The following is a 16,003-nucleotide window of genomic DNA, read 5'->3' on the forward strand; positions in this document are numbered from 1 at the left end:
GAAAATATTATGACTTCACTTAAAAAAGTAGACAATAATAGAATAAACATTCATAAAATCTTCTTTTGTTTGACTGCATTTTTTATATTTAACAACTGTCTTAAGTATATGAAACAAGTCAGTGAGAGCATTTCCATAGAGAGCCACTTTGCATCAGCAGCACCATGCTCCAGTGCTCTGGGAGAGTTTATAGTCCTGAGAGTTGAACACTGGATGACTGACAGCTGACCTTCATGACACCAGAAGCCACAGAAATCCTCCTCATCAGAAACATGACTTTGACCTGCGTCCTCATCTGGACTCTCCTCTGCTTCACTCAGGGTGAGGACAATCATTTTTCTGTGATGTGAGAATCATTTGGAGTGTAGCTGAGTTTCACCTCACCGTCTCATGTCCAGAGTTTCTTCTCTCTCCTCAGGGTCTTTTGGACAAAGTGTTGTCTTGACTCAGCCAGCAGCCAAATCAGTGCAGCTCGGTCAAACTGTCTCTATGGACTGTAAGGCCAGTACACAAGTAGTTCAGTACTCTGGTTCACAATACTACCTGGCCTGGTACCATCAGAAATCTGGAGAAGCTCCTAAAGCTCTGATCTACAGAACATCAGACAGATTTTCAGGAATCTCCTCCAGATTCAGTGGAAGTGGAGCAGGGAATGGAGTTGACTTCACTCTGACCATCAGTGGAGTTCAGGCTGAAGATGCAGGAGTTTATTACTGTCAGGGTCTCCACTATATAAACAGCCAGTATCTGTTCACACAGTGAAAAAGCATCGTACAAAAACCTCCCCCAGTGAGACTGAAAGCAAACTAGCCCAGATACTTGAGCAAGAGACTTCAGAGACTGAAACAGTTCACCGACCACACACTTTACAGCGTACTTCCTCCATAAAATCTTGTTTGATCCTTAAAAAAAAAAAAGTCAGCTCTGCCTTACAGTGGTGTCTATCACATAAGCTGCCTCGTGGCAGTTTATGTTCAGCGCAGAATCAAATCATCTCATAAATAATAAAACCCAGCAATGATATTTTTTTTACCTGATTATATCTAACAAAGCTAAATCAGGTTTAAAAATACTTCGATCATTTCTTTCCAAACCATTAAATCTATGCTGATGACTGGCATCTTAACCATCATGTCATCAGTCATCTTAAAGGAGCTCAGAACACCTTGGGTAGGAATGTCTTAGAGATCTGACAAGTAGGCTGTTGCACACCTTGTAATGAAGCCAAATATTTTTTTAATGAATCTCCATCAGAACTGCTCGGACATTTTCATATTTAGATAAGAGTGGTAGAGGGGCTCTTTTGTGATCTTTTTACCACCTCAGGTCAAAAGGTCACAAAGCCAGTGAACATATTTCAGCTAAAATATATTTTCACTTGAAACTAGATGTCTAACAAAACTTATATTCCATCCAAACTATGATAAATAACTAAATATATCACCCATCGAGCCTCTGCCTCTGACCCAGGTGGACTGATTCCCTATTTTGATCTTTGTTTATCTTTGTTTGTGCTGCCATCTGCTGGTGAAATCCAGCAATTTCACTGAGGCAGATAAATCTGTGATTTTATTCACTATGTTTGCACAGTATTAAACTGGCACAATGACCAGTGCAAATTGGTTTGATCCAAAAATGCATTTTACTAAGTCAAAGTGAAAGAAAAACCTCTTCCAAAAAGTCTCATTCTTTCTTAATGTTTGCAATTTTTGCAACTTCTCGACCCAGTTGAGCTTCCAATTTGTTTTATTTTGCTTTGAACATTTTGTTCGAGGCCTTTGTTTATTGCCAAACAAGTTTGGAGTAGTGGCAGTATTGTTAAAATTTTATGCTGCCTCTTTAGGTGAACAAAATACGACAGGACATGGAAGATTGCATTTGGCATCACTATTTTGAACTTAGGAAAAGAACACGCAGCATCGTCACTTCTGATTGGTCACTTAGATACCCCATATATTAATGAAGTGTTTTAAATAGCTTTTCTCTAACAGAGAGAGAGAGAAAAGGTGAGTGACTCTCAAATGTGTCTCAAAATGTTAAATGATCATGAGAACTGTAGTTCTGCAGGAGGGAAAGTAGCTTATTTGTTTCTCTTTATATTATTTTATGTATTTTTAATGCTTCTTGCACTCCCTGCTGCAATGCTTTTATTTTATGTAAAGCACTTTGAACTGTTTGTACATGAAATGTGCTATACAAATAAATTTGATTTGATTTGATTTGATTTACAGAGCGATTCTCTAAGTTCTTCAGTATGCGTGCACAATTAACGGAAATGAATCCTACAGTTTAATTAATAACACGTTCAGAAAATACATTTATTCTTTATATTTCTTCATAAAACCTCACAGATTGAACAACAAAACCTCAAACAATTAACTGAAAGGTCTAGATTAGCATTTTTTATCTGTTTGTGTGAGGAAAAAGGAAGTGTAATGCTGTGGGTCGACCTCCGCTGAGTGAGTGCGCGCTCCCGCGTGTCGGGGATATACTGTCTGGCAGGGATAACTACCTTGGCATGACACTTGGGCCATTAAAAACATCCTGAACGTGCCCAGGGCTAACAACGCTCATACTGTGAACGTTTCAATCTCTAATGAGTATCAGATGAAGAAATGCGTAAACCAAAGTCTTTGGAAAGGTCTGTTGGTGTGTGTGTCTTTCAACTGGAGGCATGGAAATTGTTGCACTTCCTGGGATTATTATGACATAATGCAGGTGCAAAAATGTCGTCTAAAAAGCTGTCGTTTGTTGTTTTGTGTGCAGAGAAAGTCTCTTTAATGCATAAAACTGCCTTTTCTTTTATTAAAGGACTTCCTCTTTCTTCCAGGACTCCTATTTGGGTTGAGGCAGAGCAGCTGTCTCGTGTCTGAAGAACCAAAGTTGTCTGACCACAAACCAACATCTTCTTTGGGTCCCTTACTAACGAATATGCATTAAAGTAAAGGAGGTGCCACAGTGAGGGTGACAGAACAGAGAAGAGGGTTGCAGAGCCAGTTTATGCACTGGCACCATTTTATGCTGGAAACCCGTCTGAGATGGATCTGTTCAGCTTAAAGTTAGCTCTGATTCTGCTCTCATGTATTGGTAAGAAATTGTACTTTATTTGCAGATGTGAATGAATATTTATATATTTTCTATTATATATGTTGCGATATATTTTCCTGCATTGACATTATTCTGTCAGCGTATCAAATGACAATGAATTTAAAAGAAATGCAATAAAAGTAATAAAGCTATCTGGAAATCCATTAATTCCTATGAATTTCTTCATTTTGATGTAATTATCTCTACTACTGTTCTGTTTTATTAAGCAATAATAGTACACAAGGTTTGAGGTGCATCATGGTTTGACACTACAATACACAAAGAAATACAATGGCTTGCAAAATCATCCATCCCCATATCTTTTTTCCTTGGTTTTGCTTTATAGCCTTTTATTTAAACATATTTTGGGGGATTATGTCAAAAGTAAAATAGAGAAAAAATATTCTTAAAGGAGAACTCCGGTATTTTCAACATTAAGCCTCTTTTCTGAGTCGTCTGCAATGTTTTAGAACCCCCCTCACCGCTTTTTTGATGTTTACTGCTGTCTCCGGTATTTGCCTAATTTTGATTCTTCTCAACCTGCTTCAGAATGGCAAGTCATGCGCATGTTTACAAAGGTCCGTAAAAGCACAATAAACGTCCATTTTCAAAATAATCAACTCACCGGAGTGGTTACTGGTGTGCACTGGTAATCCATATCAAATTTCGTTGCGAAAAGTTGCTTCTGTCGTGTTTTATTTGACATTTTGTACTGGATGTTCGTTGATATTACTCCGCCACTGCTAAGAAAATAGTGCGAGCATGAACGAGCTGCCAAATAAAACACGACAAAAGCAACTTTTCGCCACAAAATTTGATATGGATTACCAGTGCACACCAGTAACCACTCCGGTGAGTTGATGATTTTGAAAACGGACGTTTATTGTGCTTTTACGGACCTTTGTAGACATGCGCAGGACTTGCCATTCTGAAGCAGGTTTAGAAGAATCAAAATTAGGCAAATACCGGAGACTTCAGTAAACATCAAAAAAGCGGTGAGGGGGGCTCTAAAACATTGCAGACGACTCAGAAAGGAGGTTTAATGTTGAAAATACCGGAGTTCTCCTTTAAGAAAAAGCGTCTCAATAAGATATAGTGCTACTAACTACCTTCAGAAGAAACCCATAGGCCCACAGACATCAGCTCAGGCAGATCCTGCAGGTGGGAGTTGAAAGCAGATGGACAAAGCGTGACCAAGTGAAGAGTTCTCTGATGGAAGGTGGAGTTTGGATGGCAGTTGATGATGAGCAGGGACGACAATGAAGGAAAGCAGCATTCTTCAATGAGAGGAGATGTAATGGAAGGGATGAACGCATGCAGTTATTGGATGAATGATAAAGAGGAGGACAGAGTAGAGGTTGGATTAGGTTGGTAGAATGTGAAAAAACAAACTCAGTCTCCCTTTTGAACCAGTTTTACATTTTCTAGTAGTGTCAAGAGAAAGTTGGCACACTGAATTTTTCTACATTGTATGTAAATCTTAAAATGGATTAAATTCAGGCTTTTAAGCCTATATTCTGGATTTGTTAGAAATACAATGCAGTACAAGTGTTTAATTTACTTAAGGCCTTTAGATGTGAGACTCACGACTGAGCTCTGGTGGGCTGGACTGTGTGAAGCTTGATTGTTGTTCCTCCCTTTGAAAGCATATGCTGATTGATTAAATGGAACGAATGATGCATCCTACCTCTACCCACGCTCATTGAGATGCTATTGAAACTATAATGGAACCCTCTTTGCCCAAATGGCTCAGAAAACAATGAATGGTAACAAACAGGCACTGCCAGCCATTGTATGCCTTCAGTGTTCAACCTGGGAGGTAAACTGCTGGTCCATAATTGACCAAACCTGATTTATGTGCAGACTGAACTGTGAATTTATTATTTAGACTGATTATATTTTATAAGGGATCTGTTTTTGCTACATGTTAAAATGTTGTACAAGGAGCTTCCTGACTTGATTTAATTATTGGCCAAAATTATACAACATGGTGTGTAATCCTCCCATCATGGGATAATTTGCAGGAAGTCTACTTTCCTTTTTACAACTATTTAAGTTCTTTAGCTGATCAGTTACGACACTTACATTGACCTTATCTGTTTCTATGTCTCCTTCAGAGTGCTGTGTTGGGAAGGGTGTTCTACCAGAGAAGCTGGATGCAGTTTTGGGTCAAAGTATAACTCTGAAAATCCTGATTGAAAAGAAGGAGGGAGACGATATAATCTGGAATTTCAGCGATGGAGCCGAACAAATCAATGTTGCTACTTTACGTCAATCTGCGGTGCAAGTGGCCGACCCTTACACGTGTAGAGCTTCAATTGATGTGAAAACTGGCTACTTGACTTTGACCTCTTTACAGTCGAAGGACAGTGGATTTTACAGCGTCACCATTTTAGGAAATGCTGGTACTAAAACCGGGGAAACTGAACTTCGAGTTCTGGGTGAGTTACATGTATAGCAATATGTTCCCTGGTTTAGCCTACTTTTATGACCTGTTTCATTTATTTATTCATTTATTTTGTTCTGCATCTTGTAGCTACTACATCCAAACAGTGTTCATAGTGATTATTTGAAGGAAATCATATATATATTTATTCTATTTTTTATTTTTCACAAGGGAAGAGCTTCATTTGACTTGAGCAACAACGACTTCACTGTCGCATGCAATAACGACACATTTTTATGAGGCCAGGCTGGATGTTGCCACATGCCAGTGTGTAGATTATTCTTATTACAATTGTTTGGTATTTTTTTGTCAGACCGATTTTTCCCAGATATATTTAACTAATTCTAATGTATGCTGAACTTGATTCAGTAATTAGAAAAATGATAACAATTAGAATCATATAATCAATCGTACATTGTGTTTGGGGACCTGAATGTAGCAGTCTGATTGCATAAAAGTGGTCGCTGACACGCGCTTGGTTAAAAAAAGATACAGTGAGACTGTTAACGGGAATAGCCTTTTTATTTCTGGTTTCTGGTTTCTCTTCTCTCAAAAGAAGAAGTGGGACCCACTTAGCTGGGATTTCTTTGTCACTATAGGACAAAAATGGAATGTATCAGACCTGGTGGCCACTGGTCTGCAAAGATTAGTTTAAAAAGGTAAAACTTTCATGAAGGAGAAAAAAGGAAGTCCTCCTAAATCCAGTTCTTTGCCTGTGTGGCTGGAAGTTCAGACTCCTTCTCCAGTTGCAAGCTGAATCAGACGCCTTCATGCTGGTTTTGGGTGATGGTTTAAATCTTAAGCATGTTAACAGCATTCATTCATTTGAGTATTTATTCTCTATCCTCACAGAACAACACAATAACTTGTTTTCTACTCTGATCATGAATACACCCCTTCTTTCTCCCCTTCTCTCTCTCTTTCTATCAAGATAACCTTTTGTTTGTATAAGGTTTATGTATTCACCATAGCCAAAAAAGAAAAGCTTTTTGAAGGATTCGGCTGATTTGCTAAGTTTGTACACGATAAAACAACACAATCACGATCAAGTCAGTCTCCAAGAATTTAGAAATTGAATGAGGGAGGAGTGAGCATCGTGTCTTTTTCTTTTCAAACCTCATCTTAGGGGAGGTTTACATCTTAGGATCAACACTACACTCACAAGAGTGGTGTCTTTTGTCTCCCTTCAGTACTGATTCAGCATTTGATTTTCCACAGCTCCAGCCCCGACGTCCACACCGACCTCAGCCTACCCTGAAACCACTGACCAGTGTGCAGGTACTTTCCTGTGAAAAGTTTTACTCTGCCAGCTTTTTGAATTTTCTCAAATTGTTTCTCATTCTTACCGTGATTTCACAGTTTCTACCTCTCAACGGTTTTCTGGGCTTTTCAACCTCTGTGTTTATTTGCCAGATTATTTTGTGCCTCTGGTTGTATGCTTGGTTGTGATCTTTTTGCTGTTAGCTGGTTATCTGGTGCTCCTCTACAAATGGTTAGATGGCAAGAAATCCGGTACTTCAAAGGTAGGACATGTGGAGGTAATTCTCCTTCAGTTTTTCTGTTGCTGTGTACACACGTCTGTACAGAACACAAAACTCAGGCTTATAGACAGTGTAATATTTGCAGTTGTGTGTCACACAGGAAACATCGTCTCCAGTCTCCAAATGTGAGGACTCCACTTATCAGATCCTCAATCTTGCCAGCATGGACAAGGACGAAACCTACTCTACTCTCCGCCCCTGGTCTGCCGTTAATTAAACTTAATCACCTCAGGAAGATCATACAATTCAGATGAGAGAAGTGGAAAAGGCTTTGAAGTTGATCTTGAATTTCTGCTATTTAACTATATTTGTTTGTGGACACAAATATCTAACTATTTTATAATATAAAAAAAGGAAGTAACAGTTTAGCCACTTACTCATTTTCTGTTTGTTTATTAACAATTTTCAATTAAAATTAAATTCGCTCTGTACTGTCGATCATAAAGCTGTTTATATTAAAAATGATACAAATTCTGTACGCAGTTAAGTTTATTGGTGCACATTTAACCCGGCATCAGGTTCATTGGCGGCACTCTTCAGTGCAAAAATGTCCATAACGATGTCTGAGGGTTAACTTTGTAACTGATCTTTGTTGAATTAATTTTGCAATGATTCATGCCACATTTTCACAAGTAAAACACAACCATTCACTTTCATAATCCTACTAAGTACTAGTACTACTAGGTAAATACTCCACTGATTACTTGAAGTGTAATCCAAAGAAAGTTGGGCTGCTGCGTGAAATGTAAATATGCGCAGGTTGCAGTGATTTGCAAATCCCATAAACCAACATTCTCTTTTCTATATAACATAGAAAACATTGAATTTTAAAAGTGAGATATTTTGCTATCTCGTGAAAAATATTTGCTGTTCTTTGTTTTATGGCAGAAAGATGTCAGGAAAAAAAAGGGGTTCAACAAAAGGCTGGAAATGTCTGTGATTCTAAAAAGAAACAGCTAGTGGAACTTGCAATCAATTAGGTTAATTGGCAACAAGTCAGTTCGTTGGATATAAAAAGAGCACCTTAGAAAGGCAGAGTCTCTCAGCAGTCTGCATAAAACTCTGTGTGAAAATTGTGGAACAATTTCAGAATAATCCTTAATGTAAAATTGCAAAACAAAACTTTGAATATTCCATCATCTACAGTACATAAAATCAGTGAAATATTCAGAAAATCTGGAGATCCCTGAACAGAAGGGAAACACCAGAAAATGAACATTGGATGACCGTGATCTTTGCACTGCATTAAAACAGGCAAGATTCTGTCATGGAAATTACTGCATGGGTTTATTAAGACCTGTGGAAATGATTGTTTGTGAACAAAGTTTGCTGTGCCATCTGCAAATGTAGGAGAAAGAAAGCTACTATCATGCTAAGAGGGAGCTTAAAACTGCCAGTTATCCTTATGCAGTGCCATAAATGAACAGATGATTCAGAAACACTTATTTTCACTGGAGACAATGTGGGAAAACATTTCGTCGTCAGACAAATTGAAATTCTTTTTGGAAATCGTGTGCATTGTGTCCTCTGGATTTTAAAGGAGAGCAACAAACTGGTTTGTTAATAATTCACTTCAATTCAGTTTATTTACATAATAAATCAGAACAAAGGGTTAGGGTCAGTGGCGAACCAAATCAACACTGCATGCAACATAACTGAATTGACATACCTCAGAAAAGTGAACCTGGGCCCTTACATTATGGATGGCACACAGCCCTGCTCCAAGGCAAAGGAACCGAGCTGTGTAATGCACCCACACACAAATCGAAACCAACACAAAGGACCTGGAAGTGCAAATGGTCAAAGGAGCCAATAACAGGCACGCATGAACCATGCTGCCGCAGCCCACCACACCAGCTCATCCTCTTCAGCCACAGACAAGTCTTTCTCAAGTCTTCTTTTTATAGTATCTCTTGTTTTGCAATATTTTTAATGAGGGTTATGCATTCATCATTTAGGACAGGGATAATCCAGAGTATTTTGTACGCTGTTTGCTCATCCTGATGAGTTGTTACTGTGTAAAAACCCAATAGATTTATCCAAAGTTCAGTTTATGATCCTCCCTCAGATTATGAGTCTCTCACTGAATTCTCATGAAATCTCGCACCAAGACATGGTGATGCCTTGTTCGCGTTAGAGAGATGTGTTGGTTTGTGTCTCTTTCCACTGAAGGCATGGAAACTGTTTCACTTCCTGTGATGCTTGTGCTGAAATGTAGTATTAAAGGCTGTTGTTTACTTTCTTGTCTACAGAACTTTCTCTCAACACAGCTAGCTGGCTTTTCCTTCATTAAAGGGTTGGTGTTACAACCATTCATATTTAAGTAGTTGGCGTTACAATTTCTTCATATTTAATGTGAAATGTAGGCTGTAAGCAGATGTCTGTCCAAAGCTGGAGCGTGGGTGGACCACAGACCAAAGTCCTCCATATCTGTCAATTTGCCAACGGATATGCTGTCACAGTAAACACATGAGATAGAACTAGGAGGACAGAGGCAGAGCCATCTTATATGCTGGCACTATTTTGTCCCTGCTGAAAACCTGTGACCCATATGGAATGGATCTGTTCAGCTTTAGATTGCTTCCGTTTCTGCTCTCATGTGTTGGTAAGATTTTGTCATTTATTTGCAGATTTGAATTATGATTTACATGTTTTCTTCAATTCATGTTAAACTGTCAGATTTCAAAAGAAAAAGCCCCGCTTTACTTAAGGATATAGGCTTATGACCATATAAAACTTAAAAGATTAAAACTGCCACTCACACTGTAATGGGTATAAAGTAGTAGTTATGCTCTAGTAGAGGAAGTTACATACTTTTCCCATTTTGAGTTACCAACGCTGCTACTTCTAATCTGCTGCCTACAGTTTTAGAATAGAATAGAACAGAAAAATACTTTATTCATGTTTTAGACAGGAAGGTGCGTTCTGTCAGTACAGGTGAGGTCACAGGGGGGCTTCCTGGTGCTGATATGATCATAATGGATGGCCCTGATGATATACGGGTAAGGTACAGACTGTACCAACTAGCTGGGGGAGGTACTATTTTACCTCTCTCTGTCTACAAACTGTCCCCAAATGCCTCAAATATGCCACTATTGTTCCTGTGCTGAGGAAAATTACTTTAAACTGTAATTAGGGAGTCTTGATGACTTTAGACCAGTGGCTCTCACCTCCACTGTGATGAAGCGCTAAAGTGAAAGGGTGATTTTGAGACACATCGGGGGTGCAGGGCCACCCACTGTATAGACAGTCTGCACGCTGTGCTGTCTTTTCTGAAAAACCCCGGAACTTCTGTGGGTTTTCTGTGCATTTAATATGAGAGCAGAATAGAGACCGAGCTCTTTACATGGTAGAGAGAGTGCCCTCCTTCAAACTCTTGGGAACCCACAACTCGCAGCACTTCATGCTTTCTCAGAACACAATGGCCCAAGTGGTGAAGGCACAGCAGCTGTTCACAGCAAATAAGAATAATTTTACACAACTGTCCCAGAATCTTCTAACGTCCTTCTGTCACTGATGCATTGAGCGCAACCTCACATACCTCATACTGGCGGGGTTTCCCAGTTGCACAGCTGCCGGTTGGAAAAGTCTTCGGAGGGTCGTTAAGACGGCCCAAAATTAAGTGGTGGTATTCAATAGTGATACTCAGTCATGAGCATGAGATGACCTGAATCTGACGTCTCAGTAGGGCTGTAATTATCATTCCTCGCACCCAGAACACCCAAACACCTCATGTACCTTGAGGGGGTGTATTGCATGCTCACACTCTTAGTCATGATCAGTTTAAAATGACCTTAACATGAATGTTTTGAGTCTGTTGAAAAGCGATTACTCAAATAAGACCTGAAAGCTTGTTGTTGTGAGTTAATGGTGCCAACAACTGCGCCAAAACACTGACAACTATAGGAACAATTGAGTTCATTTTTAACAGATTTCTCTTGTTTTCCAATGTTCACAACAAGACACTCTCATTTCCAACCTGTTGCAATTGTCCTTCAAGTTTTTTTTGATTAATTGCAGAACAGAAACCTGGCCAGAGGAGGGTTGAAGTGAGGTGGAGTTCTCCTGCTTTTCAGTTTGTCAAATTGCATGGAGTTTTTTAATGTTTGACACAATCACGCACAGAATCATGATTAGTGATTTCTCTGTAAGTTATACCAAACATTATGCACAGTGTTTGGTCTTTTGGGAAGCTTTTCCCTGAAAATGTCCTTTTTGTATGGAATTTATGTCATTGGCCAATTATCTATTCAAGCAATAAAACAACAAAGGGACTAAAAAGAATTTATATATTTTCCTAATTTCATTCATTATTTGCAGGACTTCTGCTTTCTTGTTCACAACCATTTAACTTCCACATCTTTCACCACACCTACAGTTACTTTGTCTGTGTTCTCCTCAGGGTGCTATGCTGGGCAGGATATTCTACCAAAGGGTCCAGTGGAAGCAATCTTGAAGAAAAATGTCACTCTAAAAGTCCTGGCTGAGAAGAAGAGCAATGACACCATAATCTGGTATTTCAGGGACAGAGATGCATGGATCAACATTGCTACTTTGCATCAGACAAAGCTGGAAATGAGCGACCGTTACAAGGGGAGAGCTGCCATTAACTCGAGCAATGGCTACTTGACTCTGTCGTACCTGACGCGTAAGGACAGCGGGGATTATAGTATCACCATAATACGAGATGTTGTTATAACTGGAGAGATTACGCTTATAGTTCTAGGTGAGCCTTTATCAAAACAGCCGATATCACAACTGTACCCAACAGTCTGTAGTTTATTCTCACGAGGATTCGTAGAATTTCCCTTTTGTGTCCTGTTTACCTTCATTTCTACATTTAGATGTATTGATTGTGGCTGTTTTGTTGAAAAAAACGTTGGACCTGGCAACAGCCTTGCTTTTACAAAGAGTGGTGAGACTTTTACTTGGAACATGTTTTTCACTTCTCTGTGGTTTCTTTTTTTTTCTGTGAGAAAGGAAGTTGCACAGACACATTTGCGGTTTTCTAGTTTGTTATCTGAAACTAAAGTAAAGACCCTGATGGCCACTACCTTGGAAATCTTTAAAAAGAAAGAGGAAAGAAATAAAACAAGAATAAAATTCACCTCCTCTATCTCTTTTTCTGCCTCTCTTCCTGTTTCTATTTTTTAGTTAGTCTTAGTCCCTAGATGGACAATATCCCATGTTATCTTGAGTAAGGTTGTTTTTCCTCTTATGCTTTAAAAGTGGTTGTGCCTCCCCCTGATGTTACTAGCAGGATCAATAGTATTTTTCCAGCTGTCTTTTATTCTCTACAGAGTAGTGTTATGTGTCTCCGTTCAGGACTTAACGCCACCCCTTAAATCTCTGAGCAGCACAGAGTTACCTGTACTATAGGCAGAGCACTTTCCTTATCAATATCAAAAGTGCTTTACATGAAGGAATAAGGCTAGTTTGGTCAAAAGGTTGAACACAAGAAAACAGTGATAAAGTGTCTGATGTAATGTATGAATGTAATATCAAGGGTGCATTAGGGGTAGATCTTGCAGAGTACGACCCATACAGAAGAATATGATAACTTATTTTTCATTCTGAATGTGAATACACTTCTTTCTATCTTACTGTCAAAACAACAGTCTTGATTTATTTTTATTTATTTATTTATTTAATTTAGATTTTTCCAAATTTTCTCTGAGATAGTGTTAAAAAGTATAGTTTTTGTTATTCTGTTCTTTTAAATGAATTCTTCAGTACCTTTAATCTCTGGACATTTTTGTATGGTTAAAATCTGGATCTTTTCATTTATGCTTCAGACAAAAGGGTTGTTTTCTCTGACTGCTGTTACAGGATGGATACTTTACTCGCACTGGAGCGGTGTGGTGTGGTGTCTCTCCCCTCAGGACCTATCTGTCAGTACTAATTCAGCCTCTGATTGTTCACAGCTTCAACGGACAGGTCCACACCCACCTGTGCTTGCCCTGAAACCACTCAGCAGTGTGCAGGTACTCTCCAGTCATCAATCTTTCTCTGCTGGCTTTGTTAATGTTATTACAGTACAGCACAATGCACAAGTTTTTTTTTCATGCAAACACTGATTTCTCAGTTTCCTTCTCTGAACACTCATCCAAACTCTTCTACCCCCGTGTCCCTTGGTCAGTTTCCCTCATGTCTCTGGTTGGATGTTTGATTGTCATTGTTTTGCTGTTGGCTGGTCTTCTGCTACTCCTCTACAAATGGTACAATGACAGAAAATCCAGGACTTCAAACATAGAGGTAACTCTTTTCTCCCACAGTTTCTTTTGGTCTTTAATCCTTCATGCAACATACATGCCTCCAGTGAGCAGAAAACACTGGCTGTTGGAAATGTTTATGTTTATGCATTTAGCAGATGCTTTTATCCAAAGAGACTTACAAAAGAGGATATAACATTACAGCTAACATCAAAGCTAACAATAAGCTTCATAGAAGGAAACCACTGGTCAGACTCTGTCAGAGGTGACAGGGGTGACAGTGTAGAGATAGAGTGCAGGCATAGAGGGAAGTACAGAAAGAGAAAGTGCAAATCTTCTCCTCACCTATAAAGCTCTCCACAACCTAGCCCCCACCTACCTCAGCGACCTCCTTCAGCAACACACTCCCTCCCGCACCCTCCGCTCAACCTCTGCTGGACTCCTAACCATCCCCACGTCACGCCTCAGCACCATGGGCGACCGAGCCTTCAGCTGCTCAGCACCCAGGCTCTGGAACTCCCTCCCCCCACTCATAAGACAGTCAGACTCCATCACATCATTCAAATCCCAACTTAAAACTCACCTATTCAAACTGGCATACTCCCTATAACTGGACTCTGTGCACTTCTGTTTTATGTTGTCTCATGTTTTTATGCTTTTATTATTTTCTATGCTCTTAATTCTAATGTAAGGTGACCTTGGGTGACCTGAAAGGCGCCTCCAAATAAAATGTATTATTATTATTATTATTATTATTATTATTAGAGGGGGGAGGGAAATACAGGGTAAGTGCTCGGATAGCAGATGCTCTCTGAAGAGCTGGGTCTTCAAGAGTTTCTTGAAGATATTCAGGGACGCCCCTGTTCTTGTAGCACTTGGTAGCTCATTCCACCATCGTGGAACGACACATGAAAAGAGTCTGGATTGTATTGAGCGTGGTGAAGGCACCGCTAGACGACAATCCTGTGACGACCGGAGTGACCGAGTTGTGACATAACCCTTCAAGAACATTCAAGTAGATGGGAGCCGTTCCTTTAAGGACTTTGTAGGCTAACATCAGTGACTTGAATTTGATGCGGGCGGCTAAGTGTAGCCAGTGGAGCTCAATGAACAGAGGGGTGACGTGTGCTCTTTTAGGCTGATTGAAGACCAGCCTACGAGAGCACATCAGTAATATCATCCTGAAATATATCATCACAAAGATGATTAATATTTGTTCTATCATTTTCAGATATCTACCACCCAGGAAACAAGGCATGCAGTCTCTATATACCAGGCCCTCAATCACGACAGCATGAGCAAAGACCCAACATACTCCACACTCCACTGCTGAAGTTTACGTTTTCCTCAGAAAACCAGAAGCTTGCATTTGGACACTTTTGTTTGGATAAAATCAACAAGATATATCTTAAGGATTCATATTTTGCAAATATTTGTGGGTGAATTGTTTAACTGCAGACAGAGTCAAGGCAGCTAAGCAGCTAAGCAAATAACATCCTGAACCAGTCACACACATGTTCATCAGCGCGGGAGGATTGCTTAGTGTGCATCATAATTCCTAAAAACAAATGAACAAACTCCTTCAGCTGAGAAAGACCAGACATACAAGTGGCAGCAAAAGGTGGAAAAGTTGTTTACATCACTTGAAAAATACACAAGTAGTATACAAGTATATATGATGATGTGATTTTTTTTTACCTCTAACCCTCAAGTGACTGTCATCAAAGTAGGAACTGAGATGTGAACACTGCGTTTAATTTATTGTTTAACTATTTCATTTTGTACCTTTTTTTATTATTAAATTGGGAGACTTGCACGTGTCTGTTTTTTTTTAATATGCATGGTGTATATCTGTCTGTACCGTCTTACGCAAAGCTGTCAGAAAATGTATTCTGCATATTGTTTCTGAGTAAGTCAAACACTGTACGGCTCTGCATCTTTTTCCTATTGTGCAAGAATTCTGCGCTCCTGAGTGAGTATAAATTCAAATCACGATTTCAGTTTTTTTTTGTTTGTTTGTTTTTATAACCAGAGCAGCCAATTATTCAATTGACAGTGTTTTTAAGGGATCCTCCACATGTACAGTAGGTGGCAGCAGCATCTCACTGTGAATATATATTCATACTTATTCAAAATTACTGTTGCCATTATTCATTTTGAATCAGTATTATACCTTCATTATTAAGGAGTGGAATATCATAGTTATATCATACTTATCTAGGGGTTAGTTTATGATCCTGACCTAGACAATCGCTTTCTCCTGTACTGAGACACTGTAACATTTACTCCACTACATGTAAAACGATAGATAACTGCTTCGTGTGAAAGAAAAACAAATCTATACTGAACTATATTAAAACAAAAAAAACAAAACAAAAAAAAAAAAAAAACAATCACCCAGAAAAAAAGACCAATCTGAGCATCAAAACACCCTAAAAAAAGACGCTCAATAGGCAGGGGACCTGCGGTTCGGCTGGGGTCTTAAGGTGCGGTTAGTGAGTGCGGAAGCTCTTCCTGGCAGGTGTAGGCTTGTCATCTGCGTAAGAGTAAGCCCTTTCCTCTTGTTCAGCCCACAAGTTTTTGACTTGTGGAGTTAAATTTAAAAAAATAAGAAACACTTTAAACAAATGAGTAGAAGAAAGATGAAATTACAGTAAGAGCTCACGTCATCATGTGATGTGTGTGTGTCAGAATGTGAGTGATGTACATAGATAGAG

The 16,003-nt window shown here is 39.2% G+C and overlaps 2 protein-coding genes across 3 annotated transcripts; both read left to right on the top strand.

Moving 5' to 3' along the window:
- Positions 1 to 2,858: 2,858 nt before the first annotated feature.
- Positions 2,859 to 7,722, top strand: LOC142367722 (uncharacterized). Of its 2 annotated transcripts, none has more exons than XM_075449746.1 (5): positions 2,859 to 3,087; positions 5,205 to 5,528; positions 6,752 to 6,811; positions 6,947 to 7,056; positions 7,175 to 7,722. In XM_075449746.1, the coding sequence occupies exons 1-5, from the start codon at positions 3,039 to 3,041 to the stop codon at positions 7,289 to 7,291; spliced, it is 660 nt and encodes a 219-aa protein (XP_075305861.1). In that variant the 5' UTR covers positions 2,859 to 3,038; the 3' UTR covers positions 7,292 to 7,722. The 2 variants fall into 2 exon arrangements, with proteins under 2 accessions (XP_075305861.1, XP_075305862.1); XM_075449747.1 differs by having other exon boundaries at positions 6,998 to 7,056.
- Positions 7,723 to 10,052: 2,330 nt separating this feature from the next.
- LOC142368252 (uncharacterized) lies at positions 10,053 to 15,085 on the top strand. The gene is made up of 5 exons (XM_075450378.1): positions 10,053 to 10,110; positions 11,477 to 11,800; positions 12,999 to 13,058; positions 13,214 to 13,329; positions 14,518 to 15,085. The coding sequence occupies exons 1-5, from the start codon at positions 10,053 to 10,055 to the stop codon at positions 14,617 to 14,619; spliced, it is 660 nt and encodes a 219-aa protein (XP_075306493.1). The 3' UTR covers positions 14,620 to 15,085.
- The last annotated feature ends 918 nt before the right edge of the window (positions 15,086 to 16,003 follow it).

This window comes from Odontesthes bonariensis, chromosome 18, assembly GCF_027942865.1.
Source record: "Odontesthes bonariensis isolate fOdoBon6 chromosome 18, fOdoBon6.hap1, whole genome shotgun sequence".
Taxonomy (NCBI): Eukaryota; Metazoa; Chordata; class Actinopteri; order Atheriniformes; family Atherinopsidae; genus Odontesthes; species Odontesthes bonariensis.